This window comes from Schistocerca serialis, chromosome 10 (genome assembly GCF_023864345.2).
Source record: "Schistocerca serialis cubense isolate TAMUIC-IGC-003099 chromosome 10, iqSchSeri2.2, whole genome shotgun sequence".
In the NCBI taxonomy this organism is placed as follows: Eukaryota; Metazoa; Arthropoda; class Insecta; order Orthoptera; family Acrididae; genus Schistocerca; species Schistocerca serialis.
Genome location: NC_064647.1, coordinates 171,239,470 through 171,266,798, shown reverse-complemented (window position 1 = coordinate 171,266,798; position 27,329 = coordinate 171,239,470). Strand labels below are relative to the sequence as shown.

General features: G+C 45.7%; 1 protein-coding gene and 1 long non-coding RNA gene across 2 annotated transcripts in view; both read right to left on the bottom strand.

Moving 5' to 3' along the window:
- Positions 1–6,297, bottom strand: part of LOC126424639 (uncharacterized) — a gene marked incomplete at its 5' end in the record, with an annotated part of 146,099 nt that extends 139,802 nt beyond the window's left edge. The window contains one exon of the mRNA XM_050087372.1: positions 5,889–6,297. Within this exon, the coding sequence (XP_049943329.1) occupies positions 5,889–6,297 (409 nt within the window). The remainder of the gene's footprint in view (positions 1–5,888) is intronic.
- An 81-nt stretch (positions 6,298–6,378) lies between these two features.
- The window catches only part of LOC126425289 (uncharacterized), a 166,637-nt gene continuing 145,686 nt past the window's right edge, over positions 6,379–27,329 (bottom strand). Inside the window, exon 3 of the long non-coding RNA XR_007576278.1 lies at positions 6,379–6,465. This is a non-coding gene — a long non-coding RNA (uncharacterized LOC126425289). The remainder of the gene's footprint in view (positions 6,466–27,329) is intronic.

Sequence of the window (27,329 nt, the reverse complement as noted above, 5' to 3'; positions counted from 1 at the left end):
CTTCGAGGAAATCGACACGTCATCCGAACGGCATTTGCAGGACAAATCTGCGTCCTTCTTGGCTCTGGCGCAACAGTGGTACAGTATAACACATTGTACGCTAGCAGAGGTGACAGTCCACCACCGTTTATTATGGTATGGGTTACGTGCGCATCGTCCACTACCTACCTTCAACGAATGTGTAGAAACGCGCTAGAGGGCAGGTGTGTATGGAACTATGTCATTATGGAACATATTTTGTGTTGAGACATAATGACCTTTCTAGACTCTTAGAAGCTCATCTTCAGAAGCCAGCACGGTTTTAGGAAACAGCGGTCATGCGAGACACAGCTGGCCCTCTTTGTGCATGATATACAACAGGCTCTAGATACCGGCTCCCAGGTTGATGCCATATTCCTCGACTTTCGAAAGGCGTTCGACTCAGTTCCGCACTGTCGCTTGCTCCAAAAGGTGCACGCTTACGGTCTATACGATGACATATACGACATATACGGTTGAATAGAAACTTTTCTAACAGACAGGGAGCAGTATGTCATCCTGAATGGGGTGACTTCAGCAGGAACGAGCGTAACTTCAGTTGTGCCCCAGGGCAGCGTAATAGGTCCGCTCCTTTTTACGATTTGCACAAACGATCTGGTTGATGGCACTGACAGCGGCATTAGACTGAAGAGGGCCCATTGAGTTCCCTCCAAGGTCGGCAGTTCCAACAGCTATGGACTTTTACTTGTGGGGAACTGTGAAAGATAACGCCTATCGACGTAAGTCACGCACGCTGGAGGAACTTCTCCAGGAAATTACAGCGACTTGTGCCGCGATCTCCACTGTAACGTTGACTGACGTAGTTGCGGCGACCGCTCGTCGTTCTGCTACGTGTATAGCCGCCAACGGTGAACATTTTGAACGTTCAAAGTAACCATGTGCTAAACTAAAGGTTGTACAACATCCGTGATCAATTATTAAATGTAAAATAAACACTTGAGTAATACTTTTCGTTTCTTAAAGTGTGTATACACTTTGCTGCTGGTATCTGCATTATGACCGCTCCCCACCGCGGGTGGCGTTATGGGCACGTGACGCCGTAAAAAAGTATGTAAGCGAAGATCTGCGAATGGGGTACTATACTGTGATTAGCTCCTTTGATAAAGGGCACATTATTATTATGGAGAGCCTGTGAACGAGTATCCCGAAAATGGCGAAGGTGGTCGAGTGTTCATGTGCTACTGTCGTGAGCATCTATGGAAAGAGGTAGGACAGTGAAAACTGCCGGCCACGGTGGCCGAGCGGTTCTAGGCGCTTCAGTCCGGAACCGCTCTGCTGCTACGGTCGCACGTCCGAATCCTGCCTCGGGCATGGATGTGTGTGATGTCCTTAGGTTAGTTAGGTTTAAGTAGTTCTAAGGTCTAGGGGACTGATGACCTCAGAAGTTAAGTCCCATACTGCTCATAGCCATTTGAACCATTTATTTTAAAAATGAAACTAACATTACGCGCTAAATGGTTCAAATGGCTCTGAGAACTAAGGGACTTAACATCTGGGGTCATCAGTCCCCTAGAACTTCGAACTACCTAAGTCTAACTAACCTAAGGACATCACACACATCCATGCGGTTGCAGACTGAAGCGCCTAGAACCGCTCGGCCACTGCGGCCGGCCGTGCTAAATGGTTGGACGTCCATGACTCTTCACAGAACATGGGTTGGCTCTATGGGACTCAACTTCTGCGGTCATCAGTCCCCTAGAACTACCTCACCTAACTAACCTCACACACATCCATGGCCGAGGCCGGATTCGAACCTGCGACCGTAGCGGTCTCGCGGTTCCAGACTGTAGCGCCTAGAACCGCACGGCCACTCCGGCCGGCCAGAACGTGGGGTTCGTAGGCTTGCCCACTGTGTAAAGTAGGATAGATGGTGATCTGTGGCATCTCTGCCGAAAGGGCACAATGCTATTATAGTCCGATCCACAAACGACGTCAGTTGGCGCATGTCGAGGCACGAACGAGGATTGCGTTGTTGACGATTCCAAACGATAGTTACATGCGAGTGCAGGCTTTCTTGGCGAATTTCATACATGAAGTCTTCACGGTTTGTCAGCCGAGTAGCGTCATCGTCTCGTAGCAACGTTTCGATGGAATGCGTCTCCATCATCTCCATGTAGACGCATTCCATCGAAACGTTGCTACGAGACGACGACGTTACTCGGCTGACAACCCGTGAAGACTTCATACACCAAACGATAGTTGCCGTACATGCATACGCGTGCTTTCCGCTTGAAGAAAGTATACGTCCTGCAAATTAAGTCTCTCGGTTGCTTATGAGGACTGTATCACATAGCACCAAACTCAGCGACTACAGCTCGCAACAAATGGAATAAAACTCGCTAAAGAAACGTTTAATGCTCGCATTAGCTACGGCATTCAGAGCAGAGCGCTCGGAACACTACTGAACATTCATTCGCTGTCAGAGAATACGTGATGTAGGTGCAACTCTGCAATTCACTTTTAAGTGCTTGGCAGAGGGTTCATCGAATCACAATCATACTATCTCTCTACCATTCCACTCCCGAACAGCGCGCGGGAAAAACGAACACTTAAACCTTACTGTTCGAGCTCTGATTTCTCTTATTTTATTTTGATGGTCATTCCTACCTATGTAGGTTGGGCTCAACAAAATATTTTCGCATTCGGAAGAGAAAGTTGGCGACTGAAATTTCGTAAACAGATCTCGCCGCGACGAAAAACGTCTTTGCTTTAATGACTTCCATCCCAACTCGCGTATCATATCTGCCACACTCTCTCCCCTATTACGTGATAATACAAAACGAGCTGCCCTTTTTTGCACCCTTTCGATGTCCTCCGTCAATCCCACCTTGTAAGGATCCCAACCGCGCAGCAATATTCTAACAGAGGACGAACAAGTGTAGCGTAAGCTGTCTCTTTAGTGGACTTGTTGCATCTTCTAAGTGTCCTGCCAATGAAACGCAACCTTTGGCTCGCCTTCCCCACAATATTATCTATGTGGTCTTTCCAACTGAAGTTGTTCGTAATTTTAACACCCAGGTACTTAGTTGAATTGACAGCCTTGAGAATTGTACTATTTATCGAGTAATCGAATTCCAACGTGTTTCTTTTGGAACTCATGTGGATCACCTCACACTTTTCGTTATTTAGCGCCAACTGCCACCTGCCACACCATACAGCAATCTTTTCTAAATCGCTTTGCAACCGATACTGATCTTCGGATGACCTTACTAGACGATAAATTACAGCATCATCTGCGAACAACCTAAGAGAACTGCTCAGTTTGTTCCCAGGACATTTATATAGATCAGGAACAGCAGAGGTCCCAGGACGCTTCTAAATCTACATCTACATCTACATTTATACTCCGCAAGCCACCCAACGGTGTGTGGCGGAGAGCACTTTTTCGTGCCACTGTCATTACTTCCCTTCTCCGTTCCAGTCGCGTATGGTTCGCGGGAAGAACGACTGTCTGAAAGCCTCCGTGCGCGCTTGAATCTCTCTAATTTTACCTTCGTGATCTGCTCGGGAGGTATAAGTAGGGGGAAGCAATATATTCGATACCTCATCCAGAAACGCACCCTCTCGAAACCTGGCGAGCAAGCTACACCGCGATGCAGAGCGCCTCTCTTGCAGAGTCTGCCACTTGAGTTTGCTAAACATCTCCGTAACGGTTACCAAATAACCCTGTGACGAAACGTGCCGCTCTTCTTTGGATCTTCTCTATCTCCTCCGTCAACTCGATCTGGTACGGATCCCACACTGATGAGCAATACTCAAGTATAGGTCGAACGAGTGTTTTGCAATCCACCTCCTTTGTTGATGGACTACATTTTCTAAGGACTCTCCCAATGAATCTCAACCTGGTACCCGCCTTACCAACAATTAATTTTATATGATCATTCCACTTCAAATCGTTCCGCACGCATACTCCCAGATATTTTACAGAAGTAACTGCTACCAGTGTTTGTTCCGCTATCATATAATCATATAATAAAGGGTCCTTCTTTCTATGTACTCACAATACATTACATTTGTCTATGTTAAGGGTCAGTTGCCACTCCCTGCACCAAGTACCTATCCGCTGCAGATCTTCCTGCATTTCGCTACAATTTTCTAATGCTGCAACTTCTCTGTATACTACAGCATCATCCGCGAAAAGCCGCATGGAACTTCCGACACTATCTACTAGGTCATTTATATATATTGTGAAAAGCAATGGTCCCATAACACTCCCCTGTGGCACGCCAGAGGTTACTTTAACGTCTGTAGACGTCTCTCCATTGATAACAACATGCTGTGTTCTTCCCTGGGGAACACCTGATACCACTTCAGTTTTATTCGTGATTTGCCGTCTATTACGAGGTGCATTCAAGTTCTAAGGCCTCCGATTTTTTTTCTCTGGACTGGAAAGAGATAGAAACATGCACATTGTTTTAAAATGAGGCCGCGTTCATTGTCAATACGTCCCAGAGATGGCAGCACCGTACGGCAGATGGAATTTTACCGCCAGCGGCGAGAATGAGAACTGTTTTAAATACTTAAAATGGTGACGTTTTCCTTACTTGAACAGCGTGCAATCATTCGTTTTCTGAATTTGCGTGGTGTGAAACCAATTGAAATTCATCGACAGTTGAAGGAGACATGTGGTGATGGAGTTATGGATGTGTCGAAAGTGCGTTCGTGGGTGCGACAGTTTAATGAAGGCAGAACATCGTGTGACAACAAACCAAAACAACCTCGGGCTCGCACAAGCCAGTCTGACGACATTGTCGAGAAAGTGGAGAGAATTGTTTTGGGGGATCGCCGAATGACTGTTGAACAGATCGCCTCCAGAGTTGGCATTTCTGTGGGATCTGTGCACACAATCTTGCATGATGACCTGAAAATGCAAAAAGTGTCATCCAGGTGGGTGCCACGAATGCTGACGGACGACCACACGGCTGCCCGTGTGGCACGTTGCCAAGCAATGTTGACGCGCAATGACAGTATGAATGGGACTTTCTTTTCGTCGGTTGTGACAATGGATGAGACGTGGATGCCATTTTTCAATCCAGAAACAAAGCGCCAGTCAGCCCTATGGAAGCACACAGATTCACCGCCACCAAAAAAATTTCGGGTAACCGCCATTGCTGAAAAAATGATGGTGTCCATGTTCTGGGACAGCGAGGGCGTAATCCTTACCCATTGCGTTCCAAAGGCCACTACGGTAACAGGTGCATCCTACGAAAATGTTTTGAAGAACAAATTACTTCCTGCGCTGCAACAAAAACGTCCGAGAAGGGCTGCGCGTGTGCTGTTTCACCAAGACAACGCACCCGCACATCGATCTAACGTTACGCAACAGTTTCTTCGTGATAACAACTTTAAAGTGATTCCTCATGCTCCCTACTCACCTGACCTGGCTCCTAGTGACTTTTGGCTTTTTACAACAATGAAAGATACTCTCCGTGGCCGCACATTCACCAGCCGTGCTGCTATTGCCTCAGCGATTTTCCAGTGGTCAAAACAGACTCCTAAAGAAGCCTTCGCCGCTGTCATGGAATCATGGCGTCAGCGTTGTGAAAAATGTGTACGTCTGCAGGGCGATTACGTCGAGAAGTGACGCCAGTTTCATCGATTTCGAGTGAGTAGTTAATTAGAAAAAAAATCGGAGGCCTTAGAACTTGAATGCACCTCGTACTACGAACTGCTTCCTGACACGAAATCACGAATCCAGTCGCACAACTCGCCTATGTTGATGTCTATTTCATTTCTCGGTACCGAGGTGATGCAAAACTTTTTTCGATGTGTGTATTAAGCAAGTGGTGATAATGTTTCGGCTATCAGCATACGCTATAGGCGGCAGCGAGCGGCGAGTCGGTACGAACCGTCAGTGGAGTCCTGGGGCTGGAGGAACAGAGCTTTGGCCGACGGCGAAGGCGACGCCTGCTCGCCGAAGACGACCTTGACGGGCCGCGGCACGACGTCGAGCGTCGACGCCTGGTGGTGAGGGTCGGCGAACGTCAGCTTGCCCCTGACCGCGACGCTGCGGTCCGAGCCGCCGGCGCCGGCGTCGGCGACGGTGAGGGCGGGCGACGCGACGCTGACGGGGCGCGGCGGGGGCGGCGTCGCCGCCTTGGCGCCGCGGCGCTTCACCAGCAGCGTCGCGACGTCGCCGGAGCGCGTGCGCACCGCCAGCGTCTCCGTGCCGGCCGGGTCCAGGCTGCGCGACACGTGCAGCGCCGTGCGCGTCACGGACGCGCCACCGCCCGAGGTCGTGCCGCTCGCGCTGGTGGTCGTGGTCGTGGTCGTGGTCGCGGAGGCAGTGGTGGTGGAGGTCTTGGTCGCCGCCGTCGGCGACGGCAGCGGCGGTGACGCTCCGGGGTCAGCGTCGGCCGCCAGAGACGGCGATAGAGCTGCGAGCAGCAGCGCCGCGGCGACGTACGTGGGCCGCCTCATCGCTTCCTGCCAACACCACCGCCACTGTCAGTCTCCGTGTTCTCGTAGCGTTTTAGCTGAGCCACAAAGTTACGGGAATTGAATTGTTCAAAATAACACTCATAATCGCATTATTTACCAGTTTCAACCCGCGATGGGGTCATCTTCAAGGCTATTTACACCATTTGGTCGCTCGCTGCAGTCGTCACCGTGTCTGTGCCCGGTTGGTAACTGCCTTGAAGATGACCCCATCGCGGGTTGAAACTGGTTGGCGACAAAATAAATACAGTAGAGCGTCGATTATCCGAACGTCGGTCAACCGAACTACCGCTTAACCGAACTGTGTACTCGCTCGCACCTGTTACACTCCCACCCTACCGTCCATCATCCCCCTCACTCCCAAACCAAGTTTCCCACAGTAGTTGCCGCACTGGGCCACCGCTGGCGGAACATTGCTTCTAATGGGGCCTTCACAAGGCGCTGCTGACCGGCCAAGCCGCCAGTCGCTGGTCGCTGTGTTTCAACAATCAGCACACTTCTGTCGCCTTGGCACTGGCAGTGGAAGTAGCGGCAGTATCGAAGCTGTTCACACCAACAGCTGCGCCAGCTTAGAGTTGAGGCGTGCCGCTCCGCGCAGTTTGAAGGATTGCGCCCCCCCAAGAAGAGCTTCTCACGGTGCAAACAGTCACCTTCTGTTCTCTGTTACGACCACTTGTGTGCTGCTGCGTGAAGAAGTGAACTTGACGATACAAAATGCTGAAATGTAAACATGTTGTCCTTTCTATGAGGGACAACTACGAGATTATTACTGTATATTCCTACTGAAGTTGCCTTTGTATGTTACTTTGTAATACTAAAAGAGATGCCTGTTTTTATGAATAAATTTACTGTACACTACTTCTTTTTGGCAAATAAAAATGTACAGTTCGATTATCCGAACAAACCAGTTTTCCGAACACCCATGCCCCCCAATTATTTCGGATAATCGACGCTCTACTGTAATGAAATTGTGACAGTCATTTTGAACAATTGGTTATAAGTAGACCAATCGCTGTTATTTCCCTGCAGCTATGTTGTATAAAAATTTATATGGGAATTCAGCTGCAACTGTATGAATGGGAATACTGAGACATCCCACATGAAGTGGCGGCTGCTCTATAAGAGCACAAGAGCACGTGAACCCGCTGACTTTTGACACCTTTCCGAGTTGTTAGTTATTTTTCTTTGAATGCTGTTAAACACAATGTAGATGCTGTAATGTGAAATACTCGGCGTTAAATCTACTGCTCTGTACTTCATTGTTACTCCTCTAGACTCCGTGGAACTTAGTATCAGGGTCGTGAACACACCTTGGGTTGTGCACGTTTTAACCCTTTGTTGCCTGACGGTACTTAAAAGTACCAGTAAGTTTTGACTCTCATTATTTTCTCGTGGTGCAGTTTCGTGATCTGAGAGCCTGTCGGTACGTAACAGTAACTCCGCTCTACTGTTTCATAGATGTTATTGTGCAATACATAGACCTCTCTGGCGGTCAGAGCTTGAAATTGTTTTTCGCGCGCTGCTGTGAAAACAGAAGATTGTATGTGCTTGTTTCCATGGAGTTGCCTGAATTTGTGCGCAATTTATTGAAACTCCCTTTGAGTTTTCCATTGTACGTACTTACCTTCTTTGTTTTTTTATAATAGTTTGAAGCATTACGTTACAAGTGAATGACATAAAGTGGAAAATATAAGGCGGACTTATTAGTACCGTCAGGTTGTGCGAACACTTTATTGTAGCAACAATGCATTACCTCTCACTAGTTGTCCTGTCCACTTTTTCTCACACAGAAAACGGTAAATACATTTGCCTGTGGAACAATTAGAACAAACAGGATAGGTTTGCCAGGGAATTTACCTAAAGAAAAATGTCTAAATCCAATCACAGAGAGTCATCTTTAGACCTAACAGTATTTCAATGGAAGGAAAATAAAGTAGTGTATTTCGCGTCAAACTTCCATGGCACTGAACAGAGCGTAGAGACAAGAAAACAGAAAAATGGAACTAGTATGACTATACCATGTCCAGTTATTGTATGTGATTACAATAAAAACATGGGTGGTGTGGATCATGCAGACAGATTACGTTCAACTTATGGTCTTGACAAGCGATCAAAGAAATGGTGGCACCGTCTCTTCTGGGGAGCAATAGAAACTGCTTTTGTCAATGCTTACGTCATTTTCAGTGATTTACATGGGGCACTGCTACTGCTGGAATTCAGGCGTGCTGTGGCACTAAAAATAGGGCTAATGAATGAACAGCAAGTGCCAAATCTCAAGAAGAGAAACTCTTGTAAAGATGAAATAACTCCCCCAAAGAGAAGGAAGGATAACTTTTCTCTTCCGAAGGATGTACGTCTTGGCAACCGAGGAAACCATTTTGTAGTGTTCAGTTGTAAAAGAGGACGATGCGAAATGTGTGCGAAAAATAAAATTCAGTCGAGACCACATTCACAATGTAGTACGTGTAAAGTGTATTTGTGCTGCAATAAGAAAAAGAACTGTTTCCTACAATTTCATGAGGTATCACTAAATATGTGATATGTATATACTGTCAAAAATGTATAGCTAAGTTACTATGTATTGTGAAGTTGCTCTAGAATAAATTTATGCGAAATTTAAAAGAAATTCAGAAATATCATATTTCTGTAAATTAATTTTCAAATGTAAAAATATTTAATATTTATGTGGAATAAAGTACAAGTTATAAAAATTGGAGCATTTTTCTGCGAATGTTGTGATTCTGTCCATGGAGTCTGACGGTACTTCTGAGTGCCAGGTGAGACAAAAGTTGTGAAAAATAAAATAAAATTTTACAAAAAATCCTACCGTCATTTGAGGCCACAATAGCATAAATTCTGCAAAGAAAATGTTAAAAAGTAAATTTTTTCTTATGTCAGGAAACAAAGGGTTAAGGAGCCTTTGCTCATGCCCAACTGGCGTGACGTCATTGCCATACAGGCCAAAGACGTACCGATTTGATAAACAGCATGCATGGCTCAAGGCGTGCACTGCTAGGCCTTAGCACTCAACTAAAAGTTTACAGCAGTGCCACCAGATGGTAGCACATTGCAGCCAACTCTTGTTCTCCTTCGTTTCGCACAAATCCCGCTAGATGGTAGCACACTTCACAGATATACCAATTCACCCCGTATACACCAGGTGGTTATAATTAAACTTTCATTTAACACGTTATACACGGAGACTAATTACTGTACGAGAACCAAACTTGGTAGCATTAATGTCGAGAGTATAGGGTGCAGGATTCCCATGCATCACAGTGCCACCGTCCAGTTCCAACTATGGCCACAAGCTGCCATGATCAGTCATTCTGATGTGTAGTCTCGCGCACACCTGACCAGTTGCAGTGCACTTGTTGATGTGTCGACATGAGCTTGGACAAAAGGGGCAGGGCATTATTGATGAAGCTCTGTTAACAAAACAACAGTAATGGTGCAGCTGCACTTCGAGAATATTACAGAGAGGATTACAGAAGGGTCCTGTTTCTCCACCTACTGTGCGCAGTATGATTGGAAGTTCGAAGCAACTGGAGAACTGGGCGTCGCTTCAGAAAGAGGCCAACGACCGGTTACACCAGAGGTGGTTGACGAAATCGCTGTTGCTATGGCTGGCAACGCTGCGCCCAATTCTCGATCGTCAGACAGTCCGTGTAGTGTGTCATGACAGTTGAACATCCCGTGGTCCATTGTATGGAAGGTGCTTCAAACCATTCTCAAATGGTGTCCATACAAGGTCCATATCGTACAGCAGCTTGCACCACAGGACGCACAACGACGATCTGACTTCGCTGTCCACATTCTCGCAAGGATTGAAGTTGACGAGGGCTGGCCCTGGACCATCCCATGGACAGACGAAGATCATCTTTCTCTGACGGGGTGAGGTGAACACACAGAACTGCTGAATGTGGGGATCTGATGATCGCGATCTGATGATCACGCAGTTGAGCGCCCCAAAAACCAAACATCATCACCGTTAAAAGAGATGAGACCTGGTGCTACAGTATGACCTAGACACCAGACGACAGTGAATCGCATGGACTTTGTCTTCTCTGCATCCAAAAAGAGTTGGCTCCCAAAATTCAAGAACAAGACGATGATTATCCCATTTTTCTACCCAAAGGAAAGGGGAGGGGGGCTGGGGGCGGGACGATGAACACCATGCCACTGACTGTCACTTGGTGGGATGACATTGGCAGCACCAGGTCTCATCCCCTGTGATGATGCAGATATCCAACAATATTCGATACGTAGAAGAGCCAAGAGGGGACAATAAGAGTGGAAAACCAAGAAAGAAATGCTGAGGTTAAAAAGGATGTAAGACAGTGATATAGTCTTCCGCCCCTTTTGTGCAATCTATATATCGAAGAAGCATTGCCGGAAATAAAAGAAAGATTCAAGAGTTGAACTGAAATTCAAGGCGAGCGGATATCGATGATAAGATTCGCTGGTGACATTGCTTTCCTCAGTTAAAGTGAAAAAGAACTGCTGGATGTGTTGAATGGGGTTAACAGTCTAAAGAATACAGAATATGAATTGACAGTAAATCGAAGAAAGACGAAAGTAATGAGAAGGAGCAGAAATGAGAATAGCGAGAAACTTAAGGGGGCTAGGACGTCACACAGGAAAGGCACCACAGGACATTTTAATTTCCACTGTCTATACTTTTACAAATAAATTCATAAAACTTTGTCAGCATGACCAGGAAAGATTCAGGATTCACACTCATAGGAGTGGAAGTTAAAAAACAACAAAATAAATTTCTTTTACATGTTTCTGCTTGTATTTGGCATTCTTTTAGAACTGTCTACAACCATAAGCACGAACTTTTTCATTTTCTAAATCAGTTTTCTTCCTTTTCACATTCCTATGATGCATTCTTCTAAATTTTATCACCTCCAAAAATGACTTATCTGTTTTCGCTATACACTCTCTCTCTATCGCATACAAAGCTTTGGCGCAGTTCACTCCGGGCTTAATTCCCATTTTCTCGAAAACATATTTCCTGCTTTGCAAACCATCAATAAAACATGAAACTGCATCATAAACAACAACAGCAAGAGGATTTATTCCCACAAAAATGGTTTTTTGGCTATCTTTCCCATACACCTTGGTTAAAACTTTCATTAGGGTTTTGGGTACCGCCATGAAGACATTTCTTCAATAAGTTTTCATTTGCAAGCTCCCTGAATATAAGTTTGATGGATTCCATTACAGCAGTTGATACAGAATTCCTGTGATGATATTCTTCACCGCCATCATTTGACCTTCGGTAGCCACGCCATGATTCACTTCCTTTTGGGCACAAGTTGTGGATAGGGTTATTGTTTGTGGACATTTTTTGGAAGTATAAGGCCTCAACTCCTTGCTTCATATTTTTCAAGCCCCGTGTGTTCCTTGTTATTGCCAAATGAAAATCGTTTCGAAATTCACAACACCACACTACAAGCTTTTCAAAACAGAGAACAAACAAAATCAATGTCTATAGCAGCAGAAAAGGTAGTCCTTTGTTTCACATATGACAATCCCTGGAGCAAATATAAACATTCGAATTCTAGAGAGGGAAATACACTTAAGTATGACAGAAGCATATGTGCAAAGGGGTGTGGCTCTGCATCTTGGTACACTTAAGAACAAATAACGTACATTGTAATCTCTCAAATATACAGGGTGTTACAAGAAGGTACGGCCAAACTTTCAGGAAACATTCCTCACACACAAATGAAGAAAAGATGTTATGTGGACATGTGTCCGGAAACGCTTAATTTCCATGTTACAGCTCATTTTAGTTTCGTCAGTATGTACTGTACTTCCTCGATTCACCGCCACTTGGCCCAATTGAAGGAAGGTAATGTTGACTTCGGTGCTTGTGTTGACATGCGACTCATTGCTCTACAGTACTAGCATCAAGCACATCAGTAATTACCATCAACAGGTAAGTGTTCATCACGAACGTGGTTTTGCAGTCAGTGCAATGTTTACAAATGCGGAGTCGGCAGATGCCTATTTGATGTATGTATTAGCACTGGCGCGGTACGTTTGTATCGGGAAGGTTTTCCAGAACGAAGGTGTACCTACAAGAAGACGTTCGAAGCAATTAATCGGCGTCTTAGGGAGCACGGAACATTCCAGCCTATGACTCGCGACTGGGGAAGACCTAGAACGACGAGGACACCTTCAATGGACGAGGCAATTCTTCGTGCAGTTGACGACAACCCTAATGTCAGCATCAGAGAAGTTGCTGCTGTACAAGGTAACGTTGACCGCGTCACTGTATGGAGAGTGCTACGGGAGAACCAGTTGTTTCTGTACCATGTACAGCGTGTGCAGGCACTATCAGCAGCTGATTGGCCTCCACGGGTACACTTCTGCGAATGGTTCATCCAACAATGTGTCAATCCTCATTTCAGTGTAAATGTTCTCTTTACGGATGAGGCTTCATTCCAACGTGATCAAATTGTAAATTTTCACAATCAACATGTGTGGGCTGACGAGAATCTGCACGAAATTGTGCAATCACGTCATCAACACAGATTTTCTGTGAACGTTTGGGCAGGCATTGTTGGTGATGTCTTGATTGGGCCCCATGTTCTTCCACCTACGCTCAATGGAGCACGTTATCATGATTTCATACGGGATACTGTACCTGTGCTGCTAGAACATGTGCCTTTACAAGTACGACACAACATGTGGTTCGCGCACGATGGAGCTCCTGCACATTTCAGTCGAAGTGTTCGTACGCTTCCCAACAACAGATTCGGTGACCGATGGATTGGTAGAGGCGGACCAATTCCATGGCCTCCACGCTCTCCTGACCTCAACCCTCTTGACTTTCATTTACGGGGGCATTTGAAAGCTCTTGTCTACGCAACCCCGGTACCAAATGTAGAGACTCTTCGTGCTCGTATTGTGGACGACTGTGATACAATACGCCATTCTCCAGGGCTACATCAGCGCATCAGGGATTCCATGCGACGGAGGGTGGATGCATGTATCCTCGCTAACGGAGGATATTTTGAACATTTCCCGTAACGAAGTGTTTGAAGTCACGCTGGTACGTTCTGTTGCTGTGTGTTGCCATTCCATGATGAATGTGATTTGAAGAGAAGTAATAAAATGAACTCTAACATGGAAAGTAAGCGTTTCCAGACACATGTCCACATAATATACACTCCTGGAAATGGAAAAAAGAACACATTGACACCGGTGTGTCAGACCCACCATACTTGCTCCGGACACTGCGAGAGGGCTGTACAAGCAATGATCACACGCACGGCACAGCGGACACACCAGGAACCGCGGTGTTGGCCGTCGAATGGCGCTAGCTGCGCAGCATTTGTGCACCGCCGCCGTCAGTGTCAGCCAGTTTGCCGTGGCATACGGAGCTCCATCGCAGTCTTTAACACTGGTAGCATGCCGCGACAGCGTGGACGTGAACCGTATGTGCAGTTGACGGACTTTGAGCGAGGGCGTATAGTGGGCATGCGGGAGGCCGGGTGGACGTACCGCCGAATTGCTCAACACGTGGGGCGTGAGGTCTCCACAGTACATCGATGTTGTCGCCAGTGGTCGGCGGAAGGCGCACGTGCCTGTCGACCTGGGACCGGACCGCAGCGACGCACGGATGCACGCCAAGACCGTAGGATCCTACGCAGTGCCGTAGGGGACCGCACCGCCACTTCCCAGCAAATTAGGGACACTGTTGCTCCTGGGGTATCGGCGAGGACCATTCGCAACCGTCTCCATGAAGCTGGGCTACGGTCCCGCACACCGTTAGGCCGTCTTCCGCTCACGCCCCAACATCGTGCAGCCCGCCTCCAGTGGTGTCGCGACAGGCGTGAATGGAGGGACGAATGGAGACGTGTCGTCTTCAGCGACGAGAGTCGCTTCTGCCTTGGTGCCAATGATGGTCGTATGCGTGTTTGGCGCCGTGCAGGTGAGCGCCACAATCAGGACTGCATACGACCGAGGCACACAGGGCCAACACCCGGCATCATGGTGTGGGGAGCGATCTCCTACACTGGCCGTACACCACTGGTGATTGTCGAGGGGACACTGAATAGTGCACGGTACATCCAAACCGTCATCGAACCCATCGTTCTACCATTCCTAGACCGGCAAGGGAACTTGCTGTTCCAACAGGACAATGCACGTCCGCATGTATCCCGTGCCACCCAACGTGCTCTAGAAGGTGTAAGTCAACTACCCTGGCCAGCAAGATCTCCGGATCTGTCCCCCATTGAGCATGTTTGGGACTGGATGAAGCGTCGTCTCACGCGGTCTGCACGTCCAGCACGAACGCTGGTCCAACTGAGGCGCCAGGTGGAAATGGCATGGCAAGCCGTTCCACAGGACTACATCCAGCATCTCTACGATCGTCTCCATGGGAGAATAGCAGCCTGCATTGCTGCGAAAGGTGGATATACACTGTACTAGTGCCGACATTGTGCATGCTCTGTTGCCTGTGTCTATGTGCCTGTGGTTCTGTCAGTGTGATCATGTGATGTATCTGACCCCAGGAATGTGTCAATAAAGTTTCCCCTTCCTGGGACAATGAATTCACGGTGTTCTTATTTCAATTTCCAGGAGTGTATTTTCTTTCTTTGTGTGTAAGGAATGTTTCCTGAAAGTTTGGCCGTACCTTTTTGTAACACGCTGTATATGTTTTATACATCAGATCATTCAGGAAGGAGTGCGCTTCCAAATAGTCGTATTTTTGTGAACTCAGTTTTTTATAAATTTTTGACGTCCTAACCCCTTAACATCAGGACTGATGATCACGAAGAAAACGAAGTTAAGGAATTCTGCTACCTAGGCAGCAAAATAACCCATGACTGACGCAGCAAGGAGGAGAGACAAGGCAGACTAGTACTGGCGAGGTCCTTGGATTAGGGAAAGATGGAGAAGGAAGTGGGTGTACTCTTTGTAAGGAACCATCCCGTCATTTGGCTTAAGCGATTTAGGGAAACCACGAAAAAATCTGGATGGTCGGATGCAAGTCTGAACCGTCGTCTATCGGAATGCGAGACCCGTGCGCTACCTACTGCTCTTGGAGCTGTATTGGCGCTCCGTACCGCTATACAGCCTTGTATTGGAGACACTCTACAGCGGTTTTCACAGCAATACTACCGCAACCACACATTGCAGTAAAATATGGCCTGTGCAAACGGAAATATCGAATATTCTTCACCACTGGAAATACCGCGGCAATACATCGGCAATTGCACTATGTGATCAAAAGTATCCGGACACCCCCAAAAACATACGTTTTTCATATTAGGTGCATTGTGCTTCCACTTACTGCCACGTACTGCATATCAGCGACGTCAGTAGTCATTATACATAATGAATGAGCAGAATTGGGCGCTCCGTGGAACTCACGGACTTCGAACGTAGTCAGGCGATTGGGTGTCACTTGTGTAATACGTCTGTACGAGAGATTTCCACTCTCCTAAACATCGCTAGGTCCACTGTTTACGACGTGATAGTGAAGTGGAAACGTGAAGAGACACGTACAGCACAAAAGCGTATAGGCCGATCTCGTCTGTTGACTGACAGAGACCGGCGACAGTTAAAGAGGGTCGTAATGTGTAATAGGCAGACATCTATCCACAGCATCACACATGTATTGCAAACTGCGTCACGATTCACTGCATGTACTATGATAGTTAGGTAGGAGGTGAGAAAACTTGGATTTCATAGTCGAGCGGCTGCTCATAAGACACACATCACGCCGGTAAATGCCAAACGAAGCCTCGCTTGGTGTAAGGAGAGTAAACATTGGACGATTGAACAGTGGAAAAACGTTATGTGGAGTGACGAATCAAGGTACACAATATGGCGATCGATGGCAGGGCGTGGGAGCGGCGAATACCCGGTGAACGTCATCTGCCAGCGTGTGTAGTGCCTACAGTAAAATTCGGTGCCGTTGGTGTTATGGTGTGGTCGTGTTTCTCATGCAGGGAGCTTGCACCCCATGTTGTTTCGCGTGGCACTATCACAGCACAGGCCTACATTGATGTTTTAAGCACCTTCTTGCTTCCCATCGTTGAAGAGCAATTCGGGGATGGCGATTGCATCTTTCATCACGATCGAGCACCTGTTCATAATGCACGGCCTGAGGCAGAGTGGTTACACGACAATAACGTCCCTGAACTGAACCCTATAGAACACATTCGGGGGGTTTTGGAACGTCGAATTTGCCATTCCCCAAGAAACCTTCCAGCACCTGATTGAACGTATGCCTGCGAGCGTGGAAGGTGTCATCAAGACTAAGGGTGGGCCAACACCATATTGAATTCCCGTATATCCGATGGAGGGCGCCACGAACTTGTAAGTCGTTCTCAGCTTGGTGGCCGGATACTTTGGGTCACATAGTGTACTTGCAAAAGTCTGATCGATCAGTTCAAAATGGTTCAAATGGCTCTGAGCACTATGGGACTTAACATCTGAGGTCATCAGTCCCCTAGAACTACTTAAATCTAACTAACCTAATGACACATCACACATCCATGCCCGAGACAGAATTCGAACCTGCGGCCGTAGCAGTCCCACGGTTCCGGACTGCAGCCTCTAGAAACGCACGGCCACCGCGGCCGGCAATCGATCAGTAATATGCCCGTTCATACGCCTGTATTGCCGTGAACTGCTGCCAAATAGCTGCAATGTTGGCGAGAACACTATTGCGGAAACACTTTGCAGTAAAATATGGTTCGGCAGTTCGAAACATTCTCTATCCTTGGTGGTCGGCGCCGCTAACATCTCGGAACAACTAACTGAAGGAGTCTGGTCCATCAACAAGACTGCCCATCCATTCCGCAATATTGTTCTGTATTGCAGCCATATTTCAGCAATGTTTGGGGCTACCCTATTGCTGCCACTCAATGCAGCAAAATTTAGCCAGAGTGCCCTCACCTTTAGGAGGGGCAACTCTCGCGTCAGGCTGGGGAAAGCGGACAGCAGCGGTGAGGGGCCGACTTCGCGGAACGCTGACTGCCTGCTCTCTCTCTCTCTCTCTCTCTCTCTCTCTCTCTCTCTCTCTCTCTCCCTTTCTGTCTTCCTTCCTGCTTCCTCACGCATCTGCGGGGCCGCCTGCTATGAGGACCGAGACACGTGACCCCTTCACGGCTAGAACAGGGACGCCAGCCACGTACATGCCCTGCCGAGGAAGCTATTAAGCCTGTGTAACACGATGCGCCTAAACCGTAGACCTATGCACCAGCGCCCCAAGCGTGCGTATCTGTAACTACTGGCTAGTTCACGTAGACCTGTTACATCATCCACACGGGATGTACTTGGAGCACATGGGCAGTAGACAGTGATAAACTGCGAATAGCCAACAACCTCTTGTAAAGTCTTTCGTTCTACCGCGTGAAACACAAGGGGGACCGTGTGACATATTGGAACATCATCCGTTCGAATTATTTATATGACTCAAGGTTCCTATTTCATAAGAAATTGTTTTTTATCATTATTTATTACGAAATTGCTCTTCTTTTATGTAGGTTACTACTGTTCTCAATTACAGACTCAGCAGTTAGTTTTATATTACGACACTTGGTTACACATGTATATGCATTTATACAGCATTTTGCACATGGAGGACCCACTTGTTTTTGGAGCTATTGCCCTGGCAGTGACAGTACATCTTCGGATTAGCGTAGAACGACGACGAAAACAAACAACCAGACGTTGTTGAGTTCGATCCTGGCTAAAAAGAAGAGACAAATGTAGGGGAGTGTATTTACTGCTTATGCAAGAACTGAGGCTCAAAGATCCACATGAATTTCGGAGCTTCTTGAAGCTGCTGTCTGTGATAGAAGATTGAATTAGCAAGTGTGATACAGTCATGAGGGAGGCTGTCTCACATTCTCGAATGTAAGAATTAAATAATATGTTTGTCCGTTTTGTGATCATACTAGACTAGATCACGAATAAAATACCGGTAAACGCCCTGTTACGTAGCAGGTTGGTTGGAACATTACGTCTCCTTGCTACTGAGCCAGACTCTTATAAGAGTCTGGTTTTTATCCATAGAACAGCATATCCCACCATTTCAAAAGTCGTTGTGGATATATGCACTGCAATTTGCAACACTTTGAAGGACCAATACTTAAAGGTGCACTTGTTATTTTTCCAAGTTTGGAATATACGGAGGAGTCCAAAAAATGTGTCCACTGTTTAAAAGTCCATAACTGGCAAACTAATTGACGGAGTTATCTCATCCTTGGTAGTGTAATAGTTTGTAGTTCCGGCAATCGCCACACAAGCGTTGTATTGCGTCGTTTTGTTTTGTCAGATGACAGTCGCCAGATAGTCAGTGTTTTGTTCTCAGTTGCACCTGGTTGCACCTAGTTATTCGAGTAAACATGACTGGCGCAAGGCTTACATTCGATGAAAGGAAGTCAGTTTTGAAGTGGTATTTTAAGTACGAAAACATTAATGAGGTTCAACGGCAATGGCGAAATGAGTATCAGACAGAGCCACCGACACGTTTAACGATTCGTCGCAATCGAGACAAATTTGAACCCGAAGGCTGTGTTAAAGATGTACACAAACAACGATCTGGACGACCTGTAACAGAAACAAGTCCAGCTAACTCCCGTCGTGTGTTACAACAATTCACTCGCTCACCACAGAAGTCTGTGAGACAGTGTGCCCGTGAAACTGGAGTGAGTCGCTCAAGTGTTCCCCGAATTTTGAAGGCAGCAAAGTGGAAGGGCTACATCCCACGATTGCTACACGCAATGAACGAGGACGACCCAGGTCGTAGAATGGAGTACTGCGAGTGCTTTACTAACATGGTGCGCAACGATGAAGAGTTTGCAGAGATGATTGTGTGGTCTGATGAGGCACAGGTCAAACTCAATGGTACAGTAAATAGCCACAACTGCATCTACTGGGCCGCCGAAAATCCGAACGTCCGTGTAGACAAAGCCGTGAATTTGCCAGGAGTAAATTTGTGGTGTTGGTTGTCTTACCGGGGCTTGATTGGGCCATTCTTCTTCGGCGGCACAGTTACCGGTGAAGTGTACCTTCAGAAGCTTCAGACATCCATTTTACCTGCCATCCGAGACTTGTATGGAGACGGAAGAGTTTACTCTCAACAAAATGGTGCCCCAGCCCACTACCAAAATCGTGTTAGGGCGTATCTAGACGAAAATCTACCAGGAAGATGGATAGGCCGTAGAGGTGCTGCGGAGCATCCACCACGTTCCCCAGACCTCACTCCTCTGGACTTTTACCTGTGGGGAACACTAGAGGCCGTCGCTTATCGACAAAAGCCACGCACATTGGACGATCCATCGTACATTCATGTGCAAATATCCAACTGAACACGTTGCAGTCAGTAGTTCGTGCTGTAGTTCGGCGGCATCGTTTGTGTGTGGATGTGAATGGTGACCATTTCGAACACCTACAGTTATATCTTTAAGTTGGTCTTTAAGCTAAACTCTCACCACCCCGGCCGGCCCCATACATTTCTTTGCCGGCCGAGGTGGTCGAGTGGTTCTAGGCGGTACAGTCTGGAACTGCGCGACCGCTACGGTCTCAGGTTCGGATCCTGCCTCGGGCATGGATGTGTGTGATGTCCTTAGGTTAGTTAGGTTTAAGTAGTTCTAAGTTCTAGGGGACTGATGACCTTAGAAGTTAAGTCCCATAGTGCTCAGAGCCATTTGACCCATTTTTTTTACATTTATTTCCTCGCTGATTCAGTACAGAATCTCCTCATTCCTTATCTTATCAGTCCACTTAGTTTTCAAAATTCGTCTGTAGCACCACATCTCAAACGCGTCGATTCTCTTCTGTTCAGGTTTTCCCACAGTTCATGTTTCACTTCCATACAGTGCTGTGCACAAACGCATATTCTCAAAAATTTCTTCCTCAAATTAAGGCCTATATTTGAAACTAGTAGACATCTCTTGGCCAGGAATGCCCTTTTGCCAGTGCTACTCTGCTTTTGTTGTCCGCCTTGCTACGTCCGTCAAAGGCTATTTTGCGCCAAGGTAGCAGAATTCCTTAATTTCATGTACTTCGTGACCATCAATCCTGATGTTAAGTTTCTCACTGTTTCTCATTCCTGCCACTTTTCATTACTTTCGTCTTTCTTCGATTTACTCTCAGTCCGTATTCTGTACTCATTAGACTGTCTGTACCATTCAGCAGATCATGTAATTCTTCTTCACTGTCTCTGAATAGCAATGTTGTAAGTGGGCTGTTTAGGTTTTTATGTTGGTAACGCCACGTAGCGCTCTGTATGAAAATCACTGACTGTGCTGTGTACAGTCTGTGGCTGGTTGGACTCATTGTTGGAATATTCGATTGTGTAGTGTTGGGCAGTTGGATGTCAACAGCGTGTAGCGTTGGGTAGTAGGAGGTGAACCGCCAGCAGTGGTGGATGTGGAGAGAGAGATGCCAGAGTTTTGAGAGGTTACTATAAGCGGACGATCTGGACGTGTGTCCGCCAGAAAAAGGAAATTTGTAAAGATGGATGTCATGAATTGACAAATGACGACTTTTGAACATTATTAAGGTAAATACATTGTTTGTTCTCTATCAAAATCTTTCATTTGCTAACTATGCCTATCATTAGTTAGTGCCTTCAGTGGTTAGAATCTTTTATTTAGCTGGCAGTATTGGCGCTCGCTGTATTGCAGTAGTTCGAAGATTTTTGTGAGGTAAGGGATTCATGAAAGGTATAGGTTATTGTCATTCAGGGCCATTCTTTTGTGGGGATTATTGAGTCAAATTGCATTCCGCCAAAAATATTGTGTGTCAGTTTAGTAATGATCAGAATAAGTAAAGAGACAAATGTCTGAGTACATGCAGGTCAGTTGAAAATCAAATAACGTAAGAGGTTTACTAGCACAGTCACGCTTAATTTTTCTAAGGAGACGTTTCAATGTCATCAGCGAATCGTATCATTAATATGGTTTCAGCTTGAACTTTAATTCCACTCCTGAACCTTTCTTTTATTTTCATCGTTGCTTCTTCGATGTACAGATTGAACAGAAGTGGCGAACGGAGTACATCCCTGTCTTACACCCTTTTTAATCCGAGTATTTCGTTATCGATCTTCCACTCTTATTGTCCCCTCTTTGGTCTTGTACATGTGTATTACCCATCTTTGGCTATAGCTGACCCCTAATTTTGTCAGAATTTGGAACCATTTTATACTGTCAAACGCTTTTTACAGGTCGACATATCCTATTAACGTGTCGTGATTTTTCTTCAGTTTTGCTTCTATTACGAATCGCAATGTCAGAACTGCCTTTATTGTGCCTTCACCTTTCCTAAAGCCAAACTGATCGTCATCTAACACATCCTCAGTTCTCTTTCCCATTGCCGGCCGGAGTGGCCGTGCGGTTCCAGGCGCTACGGTCTGGTACCGCGTGACCGCTACGGTTGCACGTTCGAATCCTGCCTTGGGCATGGATGTGTGTGATTTGCTTAGGTTAGTTAGGTTTAAGTAGTCCTAGGGGACTGATGACCTCAGATGTTAAGTCCCATAGTGCTCAGAGCCATTTGAACCATCTTTCCCATTCTTCTGTGTATTATTCTTGTCAGCAAGTTGGATGCTCGAGCTGTTAAACTGCTGCTGCGATAATTCTCGCACCCATCGGCTTTTGCAATCTTCGGAATTGTGTGGGTAATGTTTTTCCGAAAGTCAGATGGTATATCGCCAGTTTCATACATCCTACACTCCAACGTGAATAGTCGTTTTTTTGACACTTCCCCCAATGATTTTAGAAATTTCTATGGAGTTTGATTTATCCCTTCTGCCTTATTTGATCTTAAGTCTTCCAAAGTTCTTTTAAATCCAGGTTCTAATGCTGCATCCTGTATCTCTTCCCTATCGAGTCCTGTTTCTTCTTCTGTCACGTCATTAGATAAGTTCTCCCTCTCACAGAGGCCTTCAGTGTACTCTTTCCACCAAATCACTCGCTCCCGTTGATATTTAACCGTGAAATTTCCATTGCACTCACCAGTGGAAACTCCCGCGTGCATGCGGGCAATCGGCTGTCGTTTTATGGCAGTATAAGTAGCCCCATTACTGTGCACTTCCGACTTGTGGCTGTCTGGAAACTTTCGCTCGATCCGGCGTCCGCCACCTCGGTCTGACCTTATTGCTGTGTGGCTTTTTTCCCCACCACGTTGACCGATAGTGAGCACCCATGCAGGAGCATAGCTTTTGTCGAGAGGGAAAGCAGGAGTGCGGCATTAAAATGCGGCCGATGTCTTGCCCGACGAAAGCGGCGTTTCGCGATCGAGAAAGTGATCCGCGAGAAGAGCGGCCGACTTCTTTTGTTCGGCGCGTGGCCTGCTTCTGGTGTGCATTGTGTGCGCCCCAGCCCGCGCTGTCCACGCGACAGAAGAAGGTGCCCACCGGCCGTGACGAATGCTCTCGCGCCTGCGCACGGCGGTGCGTGGCCGAGTATCACGCAACTTCTTCTCTTCTCCCCTTTCTGGCCCACCGTGTCCGGGGGCCCTAGTCTGTATCGTTCATACCGATCGGTGCAGTAGGTTAGCCTCGGCAGTGACGTCATTTTCGGTTCTTTATCCGAAGTTACTATTCTGTAAGCTTCTGAGACCTGTTACCGAACGCCGTCCGGAGTGGCCAAGCGGTTCTAGGCTCTACAATCTGGAACCGCGCGACCGCTACGGTCGCAGGTTCGAGTCCTGCCTCGGGCATGGATGTGTGTGATGTCCTTAGGTTAGTTAGGCTTAAGTAGTTCTAAGTTCTAGGGGAGTGATGACCTCAGAAGTTAAATCCCATAGTGCTCAGAGCTATTTGAACCATTTGAATAGTGACTTCGCGTACTTCTTTCCACAAATGGTTTACTTATTAATTATCGAAACATTTAAAACGTTTAACTAACAATGCACAGGGATTTTTTGAAGCCTGATAGAAGAAATCTCCCAAAATTTCATGCCTTTACAGCTTATGCCCGCATCATTCGGCAGCGGAGTCAGCCTGCGTCTCTCTGAACTGGAATCACATGGAAAAAAGCCCTGAAGGCAAGTGAGTTGTAGTAGCACAGTGGGTAAGGCAACGAACTGCTGTCGTAAGTTCAAATACCACTGGGTACCAAAATATATTTTTTACTCTTTGTGTCTGTAACAAATTCTGACACTTCGTTCATTGTCAAAGTTAAGCATTTTCTAATATATTCGTTGTCATTTACAAGTGAGAGTGTGCTTTCTCAGTAATGAGTATCTTCCATTTCGTGACTTCCATATATTTAAGAAGTGAAAGGTCAAATTGATATGCGTGACAGAACAGGCAGTGAAGTTTACACTTTTTCTTGTCACAAATAATTCACCATTGTTTTCCGAACACAAAGCGAGTTCCGAGAGTGTGGTCAGACAGGAATCTAAAAGCACAACTAATTTAACTTTAATTAATTGTGCTCTTAGATTCCTATCTGACCACACCCTCGGAAATAGCTACGTATTCAGACTAATATTTCGGAACGGAACCTCCGTGGCGAATTCAGCATAAAATTCGTTCGCAGTTCACAGCTGGTGTATTATTAGGAATCTTATGGTGGTAGCATGCTGCCGAAACACGTCATGCCAGCAAATACTGGAATAAAAACGTGTATGAAGCTCAAAACGTGTCGTTTTATAAATTTATGTTATACAGATGCAGGCCACACACGATAATACAATAGATAATACCGTATGCTATGGGATTCGGGACGTCTCCACAAATTACTTACATCTGTTTTATTTTTGTGCCCTCATACAGTTTTTGTATATGTTGTAGAGGGTACTTAAGTTTTAAGTGGGAATCCACGTCCGGGAACGTCATCCAATTACACTACAGGGTCAAAGTTACAGGGACGAATGCCGGTAAATGTGTGTATATACAGGGTGATTCCTTGATGATGTTACAAACTTTCAAGTGTAATAGAGAAGGATAAATGCATCAGTTTGAGGTAAGGGTCTCTGTACCGAAAACAAAAGAGTCGAAAGTTACAAACGAAAACCGTTCTGATACCTCTGAGCATGGAATGCATGTATCGATGCTGTTGTTGGTTAGATTGTAGGGTAAGCAACTATCAGAGGTGGTAGTATGGACCAAAACAAGGGAAAAAAGTTCAGTAAAAGCTCTAAAATGCATGCCTCAACAGCTATGAGCACTTGTTCAATCGAGGACATGTGTTCACACTAGCAAAGATAAACAAGTGCCCATACCTCTTAAGGTATGTATTTTAGAGCCCATATTTACTAGATATTTTTCCACGTGTTCCACTGTCAAGAAGTAATAGAATGATTTCCGCTTGTAACTTTCAACTCGTTCAACTGCATAATTTTATGATTTTCAAAACTAAATATATTATGTATGGACGGTTATGGTGTATTTTGTCTCCAATTTTGTACTTTGAAATCATGGAACATGTGTTGTTTACAAACCAGCTGAGTTTCTTCTTTTAAAGTCTTGACAATGTAACCTAGCTTTCAAATGGGAATTTGTGTCGCTTCCCAGTAGCTTCTGTTTAAAAATGTATTTACCATAGAATTGGTTTTGGAGAATATTTTGATTTAATTTAATTTCACTTACCGATTGTTGCTGTATTATAGAGGAATAATGTTACAGATTGACTACAGAATACGGTACTGTCAACATATATTCACTGGACGAATGTCGGATCGCTTCATTATTTGGTGTTTTTTTTCCTATGTGAAATTTTATTTACATGTATTTCTTAAGAAGATGCGTTTGTGTCCGTCGAAACCATCGTCAAAGGTTGAATAAAACCAGCGTTTGTTGCACCCAGTTGGCTGCTTTGGATTCGTATACCAGTACTGACAAGATTTTCTCGATTGCAACTCTTTTAAATTTCAGCAGTATATTTGTTCCTTAGTACATGACCGTTTTACACCTTGAAACATATTTCCACATTTGGGAAAACCTTACATTCCTGGAGTAATTTTTGTAGTTTCAGGGAAAAACTGCAGCATACAAAAAGTGAATTCCATCTGCATCTGTATATGTTAATAAATCTCCATGACTACTGTACAATTCACAAGTAAGCGTGTGGCTGAGGATTTATCGAACCACCTTCAAGCTATTGCTCTACTGTTCCACTTTCGAACAGCGCGCTGGATAAACGAACACTTAAATCTTTGCGAGCGAGCTCTGATTTCTCTTATTGGTCAACAAAAGATTTTCGCATTTGTAGGAGAAAGTTAATTATAGAAATTTCTTGAAAAGATCTCGCTGCAACGAGGAACGCCGTTGCTTTAATGCCTAGCACACCATCTCGCATCTCATTTCCGTGACATTCTCTTCCGTATTTCGCAGTAGTACAAAACCAGCTGCCTTTCTTTGAACTTCCTGTCTGCCATAAATCTCACACTACGCAGCAATACTCCAGAAGAGGCAGGACAAGCGATGTGTAGTCTCTTCAGTAGACCCGTTGCATTGTCTAAATGTTCTGCCGATGAATCGCAGTCTTTGCTTAGCTCTCTCCACAACGTTATCCATGTGACCTTTCCAGTTTAAATGTTCCGTCATTGTAATCGTTATGTATTTAGCTGAATTCACAGCCTTTAGATTTGTGTGATTTATTTATTAACCGGAACTTAACGGATATATTTTAGTACTCATATGGGTCTCCGCGTTTTCCATTATTTTGAGTCAACTGCCGGCTGTCGCACCATACAGATGTCTAAATAATTTTGCATTTGGTTTTGATCACCTAATGACTTCACGGGATAGTACATCGCTTCCGCTTTACGCAATGACTTCCTGTCAAGTAATACAAACTGTTACCTTTCTCACGTGAAATCATGAATCCAGGAATGCAGTTTGATTGTTAGAGGGTGCTTGTGAGGAATGGTGTCAAAAACCTTCCGGAAATCTAGAAATATGGAATCAGTTTGAGCTCTCCTGTTGATAGGACTCACTCCTCTGTGTGAATAAAAAGGTAGTCGTGTTTCACAAGAACTATATTTTATGAACCCATGTTGTCTGGCAATAGATCGTTTTTCTCTGAGGTAATTCATAACGTTAGAACACATTATATGCTTCAGATCTTGTCGCAAATCGGCGTTAGTGATATGGGCCTGTAATTCTGCGGATTACTCCTATGTCCTTTCTCGACTATTAGTGTGACCTGTGTATCTTTCCAGTCTTTATGTACGGATGTTTCGTCGAGGGAAGTATGGTGTATTATATCAGCATACTCTGAGACTTTAATTCAAAAATGTAACAGCAAAATATATTATACATCTATTACAGGAGTGCTGGCTAGAGGTGAATATACACTACTGGCCATTAAAATTGCTACACCAAGAAGAAATGCAGATGATAAACGGGTATTCATTGGATAACTATATTATACTAGAACTAACATGTGATTACATTTTCGCGCAATTTGGGTGCATAGATCCTGAGAAATTAGTACCCAGAACAACCACCTCTGGTCGTAATAACGGCCTTGATACGCCTGGTCATCAACACGATACCACAGTTCATCCAGAGTAGTGACTGGTGTATTGTGACGAGCCAGTTGCTCGGCCATTGACCAGACGTTTTCAGTTGGCGAGAGATCTGGAGAATGTGCTGACCAGGGCAGCAGTCGAACACTTCCTGTATCCAGAAAGTCCCGTACAGGACCTGCAATACGCGGTCGTGCATTATCCTGCTGTAATATAGAGTTTCGCAGGGATCCAATGAAGGGTAACACATCTAAAATGTAACGTCCACTATTCAAAGCGCCGTCAATGCGAACAAGAGGTGACCGAGACGTGTAACCAGTGGCATCCCATACCATCACGCCGGGTGATACGCCAGTATGACGATGACGAATACACGCTTCCAATGTGCG